Source organism: Schistocerca piceifrons, chromosome X, assembly GCF_021461385.2.
Source record: "Schistocerca piceifrons isolate TAMUIC-IGC-003096 chromosome X, iqSchPice1.1, whole genome shotgun sequence".
NCBI lineage: Eukaryota > Metazoa > Arthropoda > Insecta > Orthoptera > Acrididae > Schistocerca > Schistocerca piceifrons.
Genome location: NC_060149.1, coordinates 705370475 through 705384960, shown reverse-complemented (window position 1 = coordinate 705384960; position 14486 = coordinate 705370475). Strand labels below are relative to the sequence as shown.

The 14486-nt window shown below is 39.1% G+C and overlaps 1 protein-coding gene across 1 annotated transcript in view; it reads left to right on the top strand.

The window, feature by feature from the left end:
• The window catches only part of LOC124722628 (KICSTOR complex protein SZT2-like), a 727281-nt gene that overhangs the window by 550069 nt on the left and 162726 nt on the right, over positions 1-14486 (top strand). Inside the window, exons 36-40 of the mRNA XM_047247762.1 lie at positions 634-805; positions 913-1078; positions 3104-3270; positions 3733-3855; positions 3955-4210. Of these exons, the coding sequence (XP_047103718.1) occupies positions 634-805; positions 913-1078; positions 3104-3270; positions 3733-3855; positions 3955-4210 (884 nt within the window). The remainder of the gene's footprint in view (positions 1-633; positions 806-912; positions 1079-3103; positions 3271-3732; positions 3856-3954; positions 4211-14486) is intronic.

The following is a 14486-nucleotide window of genomic DNA, read 5'->3' as shown; positions in this document are numbered from 1 at the left end:
GTGTTTGCTGTGTGCTCTTCAGTTCATTTCCGTGATTGTCTCTGAGACAATTAAAGGGCACAACTTCTTTGTGTACTCTGCATATTGTACTTTATCTGTCAGGTTACCCTGTTCTCAGCTGTATAAATGAGTATGAAATTTGATGGGTGTGGGGCTGGGGACACTACTCGATGCTCCCCGTTGTTTCATACTTTTTCTCAAGTTGAAAGTCATCTGAACAAAATGATTTTGTAATTAATCTATCATGATATATTGCAACTGAAAATCATGTATAATTTTTTTCTATTCCCTCAGAAATCATATGAGGACTACTGAAAGCTTTTTAGTAATATGTCCCTACTGCAGTGAGGGACATACCTGGTTTAGGCATAAAAAATGCTGGTCTTGTCTATGGAATATGTGTAGAAATGGAAACATAGTTATGTGAAAGTCCATCTCAAATGACTTTGTCTATGTATGTTGATCTGGATGGTATTATAATTCAGCATATTTCTATAAACACATTGAAATTAATTGCATTTTGTATAACTTCTTATCCTCTTTCTAATCTATTGCCTATTTTATACACCTGATGATATCAGTAATAATAGCTATATACATTTACAATGACTTTTAAAAATATTCTTTTTATAGGTTACATGAAAATGTGCATTTATCTTGCAAGCTTGGTCTCACTGGACCTCCTAAATCAGACACTGATGATAATTCACCCGGGCCTGTATCAAGAAGCTCATCATTGACCTCATTAAACATTTCAACCAGAAAGCAGCCCAGTTTCGTTTCAGAAGATGGTCTCAGTAGTCAAGTGAGTTATATTCAAGATTGTAGCAGCACTTGATCACTTGTGAATATAAAGTTAGTAGAATTTATGATCAGTAATACACATAATTTTTCCCTCCATTCCAAAAACAGGCAGAGGAAATAGCTAGGAGAAAATCATTTGGGGAAAGAGATGCACCTGCTGTGCCTAATGGTTCTGGCTCCAATGATGGTGTAGTAGCCTGTGCCACACCACAACCACCAGCTGTGAAGCCTGATGATGTTATATTTTTAAAAGTTCATGGTATTTCTGAAGCAGGTAGTTATTTCAGTTGACTGTATGGTATAAAAACATGCTAAATCGGTGCTAATTAACCTGAGGCATATTTGTTGATAGTTTAATAAATTTAAATGTTACATGAGTGTGTCATAGATTAAACAGATCTTGGTTCATGTTTAGCTGAGTTAGATTATCATCACATCCTTAAGTTGGCTGTGAAATTTCTAAAGTCATTTATGTCATTGCACTGAATCTCAGTAGAGCAAGGCATGTGTGTGTGTGCAGGTGTCCTCCTCCTCCAACCTCTACACACACACACACACACACACACACACACACACACACACACACACACACACAGAGAGAGAGAGAGAGAGAGAGAGAGAGAGAGAGAGAGCTGTGGTTTGTTACGCATTACAAACACACATTTGTTTTTGAAATGGTATAGATCTGTGACTGAGTAGCTCTGCTGTGTGACATTTACAAAATTTCACACATGTAAATACTTGTGGTGTAATTTTTTTCCATTTAAGAGATATTTTGTAATACAGTGTCTCATTTTGTTACTTATGTGTTCATTGACACTGTCTTGTGCACCTCTGTTTCCTTTCAATGCTGATTTTATACAGATTTTCCATGCACATTTTTCATTGAAAAATTAAGAGATGAAAACTGTTTTTTGGTTTGTGTAGGTAGAGTTAGCAGAGCTTTTTATCTCTATAACCACAGTTCATATCAGAAATGGCACTGAATACTCAGTGTATCCTTCCACTTTTTGGTATTATGATTACAGTGTTGGGTTAATACAGTGTGGTTTGTTTACTTATGCAATTGCATAACAGCAGAATTTAATGTGAGACGGAATTTCTTTTCCTGATTACTCTTTCTTTATCTCATTATTAATTCAGGAAGTTACACCTTTTTGTGTGAGATTCCTTTTGTAATGATTTTTATGCATGACAGTGTGATATAGCCAGCAGTTTCTGTTTTATTTGCTAACAGTTTTGGGTTATTGTAGCAATATCTGTTTGCATCTGCTGCAACTATTCATTTTTGGGGTACCATCACTGCAATAGTTCTCCATAATGAATTTTCACTCTGCCATGGAGTGTGCACTGATTTGAAACTTAGAAGGAGGAGATGAGGTAATGGCAGAAGTAAAGTTATGTGGGTGAGTTGTGATTTATGCTTCCGTAGCTCAGTTCACAGAGCACTTGCTTGCGAAAGGCAGAGGTTCCATGTTAGGGTCCTGCTCCAGCACACAGTTTCATTTTGCATCTTATCCCCCTTCTTGACTAAGACATCTTTGAACTGAACTGAGACTCCTTCATAATTTCTAATACTGCTTTCTAAATCTACCATTGAATCAGTGTGCATAGTCCGGCAGCACTGAAACATCTTCCAATAATTTTTGGTATAAAATATTTCATTATGTCATTATAGGAAGTGAACAAGTTGACAGTGCCTTTTTTTTATAAATGCAGTTGTCATCTTTTTCTTTGTGTATTAAGCTTTTAAGTCTTCAAAATATAATACAGGTCCAATATGATTGCAAACATATGCTGTTGTATTGCGCTAGTTTGCTTTCTCAAACATGAACATTATATTATGTCCATTAAGCTTATAATACCTTGCTCTGTGTAGCCTTTGGTATCATAAAGACAGTTCATGCAGGTACTATAAAATTTTGATGCAACTAGAGACGCTAGTTTGTGTCCGAAAACTATGATAACACAACATAAACATTGATAAATGATTCCATATGTGAGTGAATATTATTTGTGTTCATATAAAGCTAGATATTTAGACTTATGCTACCACTGATACCTCTTCATTGTAAATAACAGTCAAAAAGGAAGTGCTGTGTACAAAAGAAATAACCACACACATCTTTGGCTGTTGTATGAGGTAAACATAACTGTGGACATGATTTCTTTTGTGCTTTTTCTGCATTGGTAAATATGTTTAATTGTGAGTCCCTCCTTTTTTTTACAATTGTTGTAATGTAACTTTTGAGTTTGAATTATTTGGTGTTGCTTTCCTTTTTGCATTATTTCTCTTCAGGTCCAGAAATAAAAGAAGAACTCATCCAAGTTCTTCAAAACCGTTTGGATGATGCAATATTGGAAGTTCTTTCTGTGATGCTAGCAAGGAATCCAATGTGCAAACTTACACCTGAAGATGTGCATTTTATACAAAAACCCGATAAATATCCAGAATCAATAGTGAAGGTACACAATCTGGTTCTTGATTATATTCAGTTTTGCCTAGCTGTACAGTAATCATACATTTAATTTCATCAAGATGTATTGAGGAGTCATAGATGGATCTAACTATATTAACAAACAATGCAGACTTTCATGGCCAGTGTTTGCATCCTTGGTCTTTTTGTTTTATGAGCATTAGATTGTAGTTCAGAACTGTACTAATTCCATGGATCCAAAACCAAGGTTGTAAACCAGGATTATGAAAATGTGATATTTAAAAAAATCTGGAAGATATTTCATACTAGCCTGTATGATTGAAAGATAGGAGGACATACCACTATTTTTTAGATGAATTATCAGCAGTTATAATAAATGTCATTCTTGTGTGTATTTATGTTTACCTCCAGAGTTCATGTGCTTCATAGTGTAGAATATAGATTAATGTACCTTTATTATATGACTAACAAAATGACTTTGATTTTACAGTTTAGTGTACCAAAACATGCACTGGAACATATTCAGGCATTGGAGTACTATCTACGCCAGAATATACTGCAGTTTTTGTACACTCCAAAGTACACAGATCCACGCCCTGAATACCATTTTCAGGTATTTTGTTTAATGTAATTCCATAAATTAGTTATTGAAATATGAAGTTTCAAAAAATAGAAGTTTCTGGTATTGTTGTCATTTCGTTCTCATTTCTAGGATTACTCGCAGCCAGAAACATCAGAGAAACGAGTACCTGAAACTGATATATTCCTATACAACCAGAGCCCTGCATCTGGAAATAAGGGAATTGCATGTATTGCAATAGCAGTGGTAGACCATTCTGGTTTTCTCTTACATCATTCAAGGTACCCAAAACCATCAAGAGATGCATACAGTCAAGAAGTAAATCCCGAAGACTTTGATTCACTGACATGTGTGTTACCCAGCTATGAAGAGAATTCTGATGATTCAGGTTTGCTTGTTACCATGCTTACCATGTGTGTTTACTGTCGTTTACTGCACTGCCTGCAATGATAAAATTGTGTGTGTGTGTGTGTGTGTGTGTGTGTGTGTGTGTGTGTGTGTGTGTGTGTGTGTGTCACCTTTTTGGAAACTTGTATTACTGGTCATGGCATCTTATGTTGTGTGGAGGGAGGCATTATTACTGCATTACTGCACTTTTGATTCCTTAGCACATTTTGATATAACCCATTTTTAGAATTAACTGAAGCTTGCATTACTCTTATGCCAACTGACAACCAAACTGTCACTTTTCAACATAACTAGGTCTCAGGCTACGATACAGTTCAGTGAATCACATTACAACCAAACTGTCACCTTTCAACCAAAGCTATACTTCAGGCTGTGGTACAGATCAGTCTGTTACCACTGCATAAATCCCAGAAAATAATAGAGATTTAAAAAAAGTCAGTTTTCTGTTCTCTTATTGTTAGTTCATATATAATGTCACACAGCACATCATTATCACACCATGGGATGAAGCCAGGTTTCAGTAGTGTCAGTTCACCCCACCCCCATCCCTACCCCTCTTCCTCTCACAGAAATTCATAACTATAGTGCATGATAACGTCATTCTTTGGTGACTCAGTGTAACAAGTGTTTTGTCACAGTAAAAATGTTCTCTGTTCTTTGAATAATATATAATATTAAAAAAAATGCAATTCCCAACTAGCAGAAATTCCTACTGTGCTACTGCTACATTTCTGACCATGCATCTGTTTCATGGAAGTCCCTCCATATCGAAAGTTTATGCAGTGTGGTGTAAACATCACTCTCTCACTGTTTTGAAGTTTGTAGCTACTCAAGTCAATCTCATGCTCTGAAGATATTTGAGTGATGTCTAAGATTGTGGCCTGAAACACCATTTGATTTTGAATGGGAAAAGCAGTGAAGTAATGGCGTGATTAAATTATGTTCATTTTCAGAACTGATTTGCCATCATAAAGAAACTGAAATAGTGAACCCTACTGAACTGGAAGTCACTGTGAAATGACAGGTCACATCTGATGGATCAGTTAACAGTCTAAAAGAAGACATAAACTGTGATGTTACCTAATGACTAAATGATTAATCACATGAAATTTGGCATTAGTCTGTATAAGGGCATAAGATCAAGCATAATGAACTGCACCTGAAAAGAAGTATTGACATTATGGGTGCCTCAGTGGTCAACACTCATTCAAAAGGAATAGTGAAATGCAACCTTGAAGGCAGTTTTAATAATTTAGGAGAGCAATGAAGATTACAAGGGAAGGTCAAAAGGTAAAATTTAATTTATGAATGGACAGAATGCTATAGACAGGGAAGAACTCTATGTGATGAAGAAAGTTCAGGCAGGCCATCAGCCTCAACAACTGAGAACAATTTGGAAGTTGTTGAGTGTATGGTGAAGGAAATTTCTTGCCATAGGGCCTGGTAACACTGCAAGTATCCAGGACTGGAGTACTGTCGACTACAACAGTCCTATACGACGTGTCACACTTATTCCCACATTAGTCATTGTATTGTAGCAGACCATGAAACATGGCAGCTCCATTATCAATCTGCACCAAGGAGAAAATGAGGGCAGTGATTCACTTTTTGTTTGTGGAGGTATTAAACCTGTGGAAATTATTCACCAAATGCAAGCTGCAACTGTTTATTGCCAAGCAAGAACTATGACTGGATAGTATGCTTCAGACAAGAAAGAACTTCTCTATGTGATGAAGAAAGATCAGGCATGCCATCATCATCAACAACTGAGGATAATTTGATCACCAATACTTTACGTATCAGTCATGGTTCAGCATTTTCCATCTTACACAACAGGCTAAATTTTTGGAAAGTGTATGCAAGGTGGGTATCAAAAGAATTATCAGTTCAGCATAAGGTGCAAAGGGTGGACATCTCTTGTAGACATTTGGCCCGTTGTCATCGTAAGAGAGATGGATTGTTACAGCAGATTGTTACTGTAGACAGAATGTGGGTGAATCATCACGAACTGGAAAGTAAGGCTGTGAGCATGATTTGGAAACACACATCATCACCAGAAGTTAAGAAATTTAAACATTAACCCACAGCTGGTAAGATTATGCTAACACTGTTCTGGAACATGAAAGTTGTGCGATAGCCCTTCATTTCACCTCAAGAGGTGAAACTGTGAACAGTGAGAACTGTTGTGATGTGTTGCGAACTAAACTGAAACCTGCAATCAGATTAAGACATCACAGAAAATGGCAAAAAGATGTCATCATGCAGCAAGATAATGCTTGGCCACATTCTACCAGACAGACAGCCAAATCAATAAAGGAGTTGGGATTCGAGTTGCTGGAACACCCACCATACAGTCCAGACCTGGCTCCAAGCAGTTTCCGTATGTTTGGACCACTGAATGAAACGCTCATTGGAAGAAGATGCAAAAGTCATTGATGTGGTGCAAAATTGGTTACTGGTGGAACCAAAAAATCTTTTTTCAAATGGAATCAAAACGCTTTTGGAATGTTGGACAAAGAGTGTTGAAGTGCAGTGAGATTATGTAGGAAAAGAATGTGTGTTTCAGCTTTCTATCATTAGAAGAAATATTCCTTTTCTCAAAACTCCCTTTACTTTGTGACGTCCCCTCATACTTTTTGAGCCATCCTATCTTAACAAACAAAAGTTGAAGACATCATTATGATCCAGAAATGAAAGAAGAAAGAAAGCAAAGCAAACTCTTAGATTCTGCCAAAGAAAGGAAACATATTTTTTGTCCAGTAAGTAGTTTTCTGGATTATGTGAATCTTGTAGTAGTTGTGGCATACTAAATACTCAGTGATACTCTGGGATTACAGCTGTTTGTTGTTTGCTATCTAGCAATGGCCCCACATGACAAAGTTATGTGATTATAACCGTGGAGTTAAAATATAGTACTGGAAAGCCCTTGGTGGAATACAAATTATTTAAAACACACACACACACACACACACACACACACACACACACACACACACACCTGCCTCCTTTGTCCCACTTGGCTATATTGTGCCAGCACTGCTGCTCGATGGGGTGAGGGGCTGTATCTGATGGGGTGAGGGAGGGTAGAGAGGAGGTGAAGAGTGAGAGATGGTTGGGGAAAGGTGGAAGGCAGGTGGGAAGGAGAGGGAGGAGCAGGTATGTGGGGTAGGAATGTGACACTGGTGAGCTGGTTTTGGCTGCAGACCGTGGAAGTTGTGCACAGTGCATGATGATGTGGAGGATGGATTGGTAAGAGGAGATAGAACAGAGGATGAATGATCTCTCACATAACTTAGAAAAAACAGTGGATTCAACTCTTTACAAGGCAGGATATATCATCATCAATAAATATACAACACAGGGAAAGGAAATACATAAAACTGTTTGTTGAAAATTCTTTGGCATGCATAATGCTCAGAATGTGAATTGGAAATCACACATTTTAGATATTTTCTAGCACTTGAGTGTAGCAACATTTGCTCTATGTATAACTGCCAATTTTGGTAATGAATGCATCAGAAAATTAGCTAACTTTGCTAACTTGCATCCTTTGATGTGACATATGGATTGCCCCAGGATACAGAACCAGAAGGATACCAGGTAAGCATGAAAGGGCTGGGCCCCAATTACATATCATCCATTCCTTCAACTACAATAATTACATTTACTATCAATTAGTAGAATGTTAACGATCTGATACAACAACTTATTCACACACATCTGCAAGCTTGCTTTAAGGCAAAGAAGTGACATTTAAACAATCAGTAAACACAATGAATAAAATTTGTTACAAGGCAATGTAGTTACAGATGTAGAACTTCCAGAACAACAGGAGGATAGGACTTGGAAATAGATATAAGAAAAGTTCTAGTTTAACAGCAGTTAAAGTGCTCGATGGTTTTACCAAGTGACAAGTGAAATGCCCTTAAAGATATCATTAACAATAAATGGAGAAGTCCCCAGAACAGATATAAAATAATTATTCAAACCCAATTTGTTTAACGTCAAAAGAGCAATTTCTGACAATTACAAGAAATCAAGTGAATAATTCAGTTTATCTTGACAATGAAATAATTGAAAAGGAAGCACAATTAACTGACAACAAACAATTATGAGTAAGTAAAATAAGAACCTTTAAAACCATAAGCATAAAACATTCTCCCTTAAAACCCAAGCTTTTTCTGATGGCAGTTACATAATTGCTAAGAGAAGAAGAGGCACTCCCTGCCCCCTAATTAACTGAAATAAGGATCACATCCCAAAATAATTTAATGATCGCCAATTTAGGCTGGAATAAGGCAAGAAACTCAACTTAGATATCTTTGCAGAGAACTGGCCAAGATTCAAGAAGGGAGGCTGGAATCAAACCACCACACTGGTGATTACAACACACAGCAAAGGCATGCTGCAGTGAGTTGACACAAGCTGCACTTCACTATAGCTCACTTCCAGCAGCCACCTCACACAAGTACACATTGGTCAGCACCCCCACAAAAGACAAGAAGCCACAATAAGTTCACCCTGAAGAATAAATACAAGTATCAAAGATACATAAGTGAAATCACATGACCTAAAAATATCGACCTTCCATAACAGGAGGGTGTGACCCAAATAATCTAATGAAAGGCCCCTCATTATTTCTGTCCAACCCCTAGTAGAGTCAAATTACCAGAACTTTTATGGGGAAATAACAAACAATACAATAAACAGCAAATATAAGCTTATTGAATGTACATAAAGATGTGCATGAAGGTCCTGAGCTCAAATAAGAATACTTAAAACAGAAAACTGGAAGGAAAGCAGTGTGGGCAGAAAGTCCTCATCATCAAGCTTACTTTAAATAATACGAGTACAGTAAACTTATAGACACATGAACAAATGTGCGTAGCTGGTGCACACCAGGACATTTAAAACATAGTTCAATAACATGCTTGATTATAAACAGGTAATGATCATAATGAATATAGAATTTAAAAAGATAACCCTTTAAACATATCCAAAAAAACCATTTGAACTAATAAGGTACTTAAACCAGAATGTAAGATGAGCAAGCTTTCCACAACACACCCTGAAATCTACACTCACTCAAAAACCTTTTACAAATATCAAGCACACATTAATGAGACACTAGCAAAATTACACAGTATACCTCTAATGAGGCAGTAAGCCAACTGATAGCAATGGAGGCCAGAGTAACACTTGATTACAAAGTGGTGGGCAGGCTCACAGGACCAACAGCCACAAGGTCGAAACACAAGCGGTGGAAATACAAGCAAGACAGAAAGAACAGATCAACTGTCTCCAAACAGGAAATAGCAAGCATGCCATGATCCAAAAATCAGCACATGCTGAACACCGGTCGCACACTGCCAAGCTCCCCATCTGCCCCAGAAGGATGCCCAGCTTCAACTCCTCTGTCTCTCCTTGCCGCTACAGCTGCTCACCAAGAGCTGAAGCACCACCTCACAGAGCACAAGCGCAAATGATTGCACCAGAAGGTCAAAAGAGGAAGTAAGGCAAGCTGGCACGGCTCAACATCCCCCACTCAAACCGAAACATTCTCCTCTTCTCGCTCCCCCCCCCCCCCCCCCCCACCCCCCACCTCTGCGGCTAAGCACTTCCCTTGACTAGGCTAACATGGACCTAAATGTTCTACCAGTACCAGGATTATGATCCAGGAGGTTGACAGGGCTCAACACCTTCAAGATGGTTTAAAGGCCTGCAAATCGCAGTGCAAGTTTGCTGGAAATTCCTACTCCCTGGCCTTTTTTAGTATTGAAGTTTGAACAAATATCTTATTGCTGACCTTGGCTTGAAACAGTTTTCTGTCCTGATTGAAAAGTTTTATTTGTCATTGATGAACTAATTCAGTATTCTTTGTGTTCCTGTCCCAATTCTGTTTAATGACATCTGGGCTAAGCACATCGGGCAGAAGGTCATTAATGCTCCATAAGTTTGCCAAGGAGAATTAAGTGGGTAGGCAAACTTTAAAGTAGTAGGCACAACCCCAGAGGCCTCATGCTGAGCTGAGTTGAAGGCAAAGTTAATCCATGGGACACAATTATCCTACTTGGACTTGGACTTATCATGATAAATGATGAGGGCGGCCTTCAAGTTCCTATTTATCCTTTCAGCAAAGGACGGTTGAGGATAATATGGAGTAGTACTAATGTGCGTAATACTGTTGCAAAACAGAAACGCTTAAACTCCTTCTATACAATGGCTGGAGTGTTATCACTGACCAGCACTTTGGGAGACCCAAACCAGGGAATGTATCCTAGAAAGATGTTAAGTAACAACAGAAGCTGTGACTGTCCTAGTCAGAAGAAGCCAAAGAAAATGGGTGAAGGCATCAACAACCACCAAAATATAATGATTCCCCACTTTAGCCATGGGGAGGGGACCAATGTAATCAGTAAATAACTTGTCCTTGGGGTACTGATTACTTTCAGAATGTAGCAGATCCTTATAGGAGTTGGAATTAGGTTTTCCTATCTTACTTAGGTCACAATCCCCCACTAAGTGTTGGATGTGTTTATACAGGAATGGCCAAGTAACATTGCGCCAGACTTTAGCGATGGTTTTGTGGACACCAAAATGCCTTCCCGAAAATGAATCATGACAGTGTTGGAAGACCAAATGAACAAGTTGTACAGGTAAAAATGGTAACTTGAGTTTGCCTACCAATCTTGCAACAAAGAATGCCCTTCCTTAACAAATAACCTGGAAGCTGACACCCGCCAAGAGCTGCTTCCTAATAGGGGATAAATGGGCATTCTGATCTTGCTTGGACTTAAGGTCCATGAAAAGTTGGGAGACCTTGGCTAGGATGCTACATACAAGGGCAACAGAGGAAGAAGAATATTAAGTAGTAGCCTCACTACCCTCCTAAAACATATGACACATTGCATCAGCAACTAAGTTATGAGAGCCTCAAATATGCCACACCTGAAAATAAAAGGCAGAGATGCCCACTGCCCACCTGTTGATCCTCCTAGTGTTCCTAGGACTTGCTAAAACCTATATTAAGACATGACTGTCAGTCACCAGGTCAAACTCTCCATCTTCAAGATAAAACTTGAATGCTTCAAGGGCGAACAACATGGCCAAGGCTTCATGCTCATAAACTGAATACTTGAGCTCTAACCCAGACAATTTTCTTAATACATAAGCAAAGGAATGCCTCTCTCCCAAGTCCTCCTGGAGAAGTACTGCCACAATCCAGACATTGGATGCATCAGTTTGAATGATAAACTTCTTATTGAAATCAGAAACAGTCTTGGATGCATCAGTTTGATAGCTTTGAACATAGCCTGCTACCTCTCTCGCCCCTCCCCCACCCCATCCCAGACGAAGGTGTTGTCTTTCTTACAAAGATAACTGAGAGCAGCCACAAGCACGACAAAATAAATCAAGTGAGATCTTCTTATTGGGAGGAGGGGAAATTTCCTTAAACCTGTGACTAAATGCTCCATAATAAACAATGGGCCTTTAATCCTTCCCTTGTCCTTTGGCTACCAAAAATTTCGGCAAAGCATAAGGTGAAGTGGACGGCCTTGTGACACCATCATGAAACATGTCATCAATTTTCTGGTGCAACACTCACTCTAAGGAGGGGACATCCAGTAAGTAACTTGGCAGATGAGAATGTCATCAGCCAGATGGATCTTATAATGAATGAGATTGGTTACCACCAGCTTATTGGTAAAAACATCAGGGAACTGACAACATATGCTTAACAAGCATTGACCCTCACCCACATTTAAATGGCTGACATAAAATTCAGAATGCCCTACTTCAAGGTAGTTCACATTACTGGTAAAATGATATGAACAAAGGGCTATCGTCTTGAAAGGGTGAAACTTAAAGAAGAAGATGTCACCACCGAATTCATATGCTAAGCCGGTTCACCAAATGAAGCCACACCCCAGAACAAGAAAACAGACAGGTTCTTAACACCGCGCAGGGTAGTCGCGTGGTTTGAGGCACCTTTTCACGCTCTGTGCAGCTCCCCCCGTCGGAGGGTGTATGTGTTGTCCATAGCGTAAGTTAGTCTAAGTTAGATTAAGTAGTGTGTAGGCTTAGGGACTGATGATCTCAGCAGACCTTACCACAAATTTCCAATTTTCCTGCTTCTTAACAACAAATAATTTAGTTGGCCAGGAAAAAACACAAATAGACAAACTCCCCCACATCTCTCCCACCAGAGTCAACTCCTGCCCATCAGTAGCCCGACATCTCTGACAAGAAGATTGTAAGGGAGGCATCTTACACACATACCGAAGCTCCAAATACCAATTGTAATCAAGCAAGAGATCACACTGCCAGCGTCTAACAGAGCACAAACTGGCACCTGATTTAAATGAGCACATATGAAAGGAAGGGGAGTTCCTTACTGGCAATGATGTGTGTGCAACCTACTGGAGGCTTACCCGAAAGAAATTTAGGCCATCCCATAGGTATCAGCTATTAGGTCTTGGGGGACACCCAACCAGACATTCATGCACAAAATGGTTCCCTCAACTACACCAAAAAACAACCTTTACCAGGCCACCCATGCGAGGCAGCAGGTGTGCACCATTGATAGAAGAAGAAACATCAGCCCAGCCTTCCTTCCCCTGATCATGTTGTTTGTCAGCAAACAACATTGAATGTGGTGGGTTTACGGTCAAAAACCACACATGTACAATCTTCTGGTCACATTCCCTCCAAAATAGTCAGAATGATATTGTGCTCCTTAACTGTCATCTGCAAGGCAGCAACTACAGTTTAGACATATTCAATATATTCAAGTAAAGGTGCAGTATGTGCTTGCATGTGCCAGTAATGGACAGGTCTAACTCATTCTTGATACATGGGGGTAACTTCTTTCGTGTTATGCAGCATCTCAGGTCCCATAAGGTGAGCCTGACCTGGAGAACCTCGCCAAATAAAGTACTTAACAATCTGTGAATTAATGGCTACAACAAACTAAGTATAATGACGTGAGAGATCTGTAAGGCATCAGCATGAAGTTCGAAGTGCCAATCATAATATGCTCTCAGCTTGGGACAGCTGATCAATAGACAGTTTTTGAAATACCTTGCAACAAATGCCTGATGGGATTAACCAATTTAGCAAAAGAGTCAGGGACATATCTGTCAAAATCGGAGGTACCTACACTGCCTAACCCCTGACCTAAGTACCTGGTAGCAAGAATACCTCATCCAATCCCACAGTACTAGCACTGATTAACAGTTCCTTTACATGACTAATCAGTTGATTAATTATCTCCTGTTGCACCTGGTTAAGGTGGGCAGTCTTATTGACACGTGCATAGCTGGTGCACACCAGAATATCAAAACATAGTTCAGTAACATACTTGATTAAAAACAGGTAAGGACCATAATAAATACAGAATTTTTAAAAAATGCAACATTTTAACATATCCAGAAGGACAGTTTAAACTAATAATGTGTTTAAACCAATATGTAAGATGAGCAAGCCCTCCCACAACACACCCTGAAAGTTAGACTACACTTAAAAACCTTTTACAAATATCAAGTACACATCAGTGAGACACCAGAAAAATTACACAGTAAGCCACTGACAACGCAGTAAGCAACCTCAGAGCAATGGAGGCCAGAGCAACACTCCATTATGTAGTGGTGAGCAGGCCCACAGAAGCAACAGCCGTAAGGTTGACCCACTAAAGTCATGCATCAGTGATACAAGGAAGTCAGGGAGAACAGGTCACATAAGCAATGCGTGAATAACTCTCAAAAGGCACACAGTCGATTATTCCACCAGTTGTTTCTGAACAGGAAATAGCAAGCACGCCAAGGCATAGAAAGCAACATGTGCTGAATGTCAGTTGCATACTGCTAAGCTCTGCCTCTGGCCTGGTAGGCTGCACAGCTTCAACTCATCTCTCTCCCTGCCAGTATGGCTGCCCACCAATAGCTGAAGTGACACCTCGCAGAACACTAGCACAAAAGTTCATGCCGGCAGATGGAAAGAGAAATTCAGGTAAGCCACCACAGCTCAGCATGGTATTATTTTCTGGGACAGTAGCACACGTAGGCACACAGTATTCATTGCACAGAAATGTACTCTGTGGCTAATATCTAGTGTCAATCCTCGAACTTCATGTGGACAACCTTTTATAAAATTAGGCCTAACAACCACTTCACAATACATTTACTATCCTATGTAGTTTGTTGTGAAGAATAAGGTACTATTTGAAAATAATAACAATGTTCATAAATATAATACTA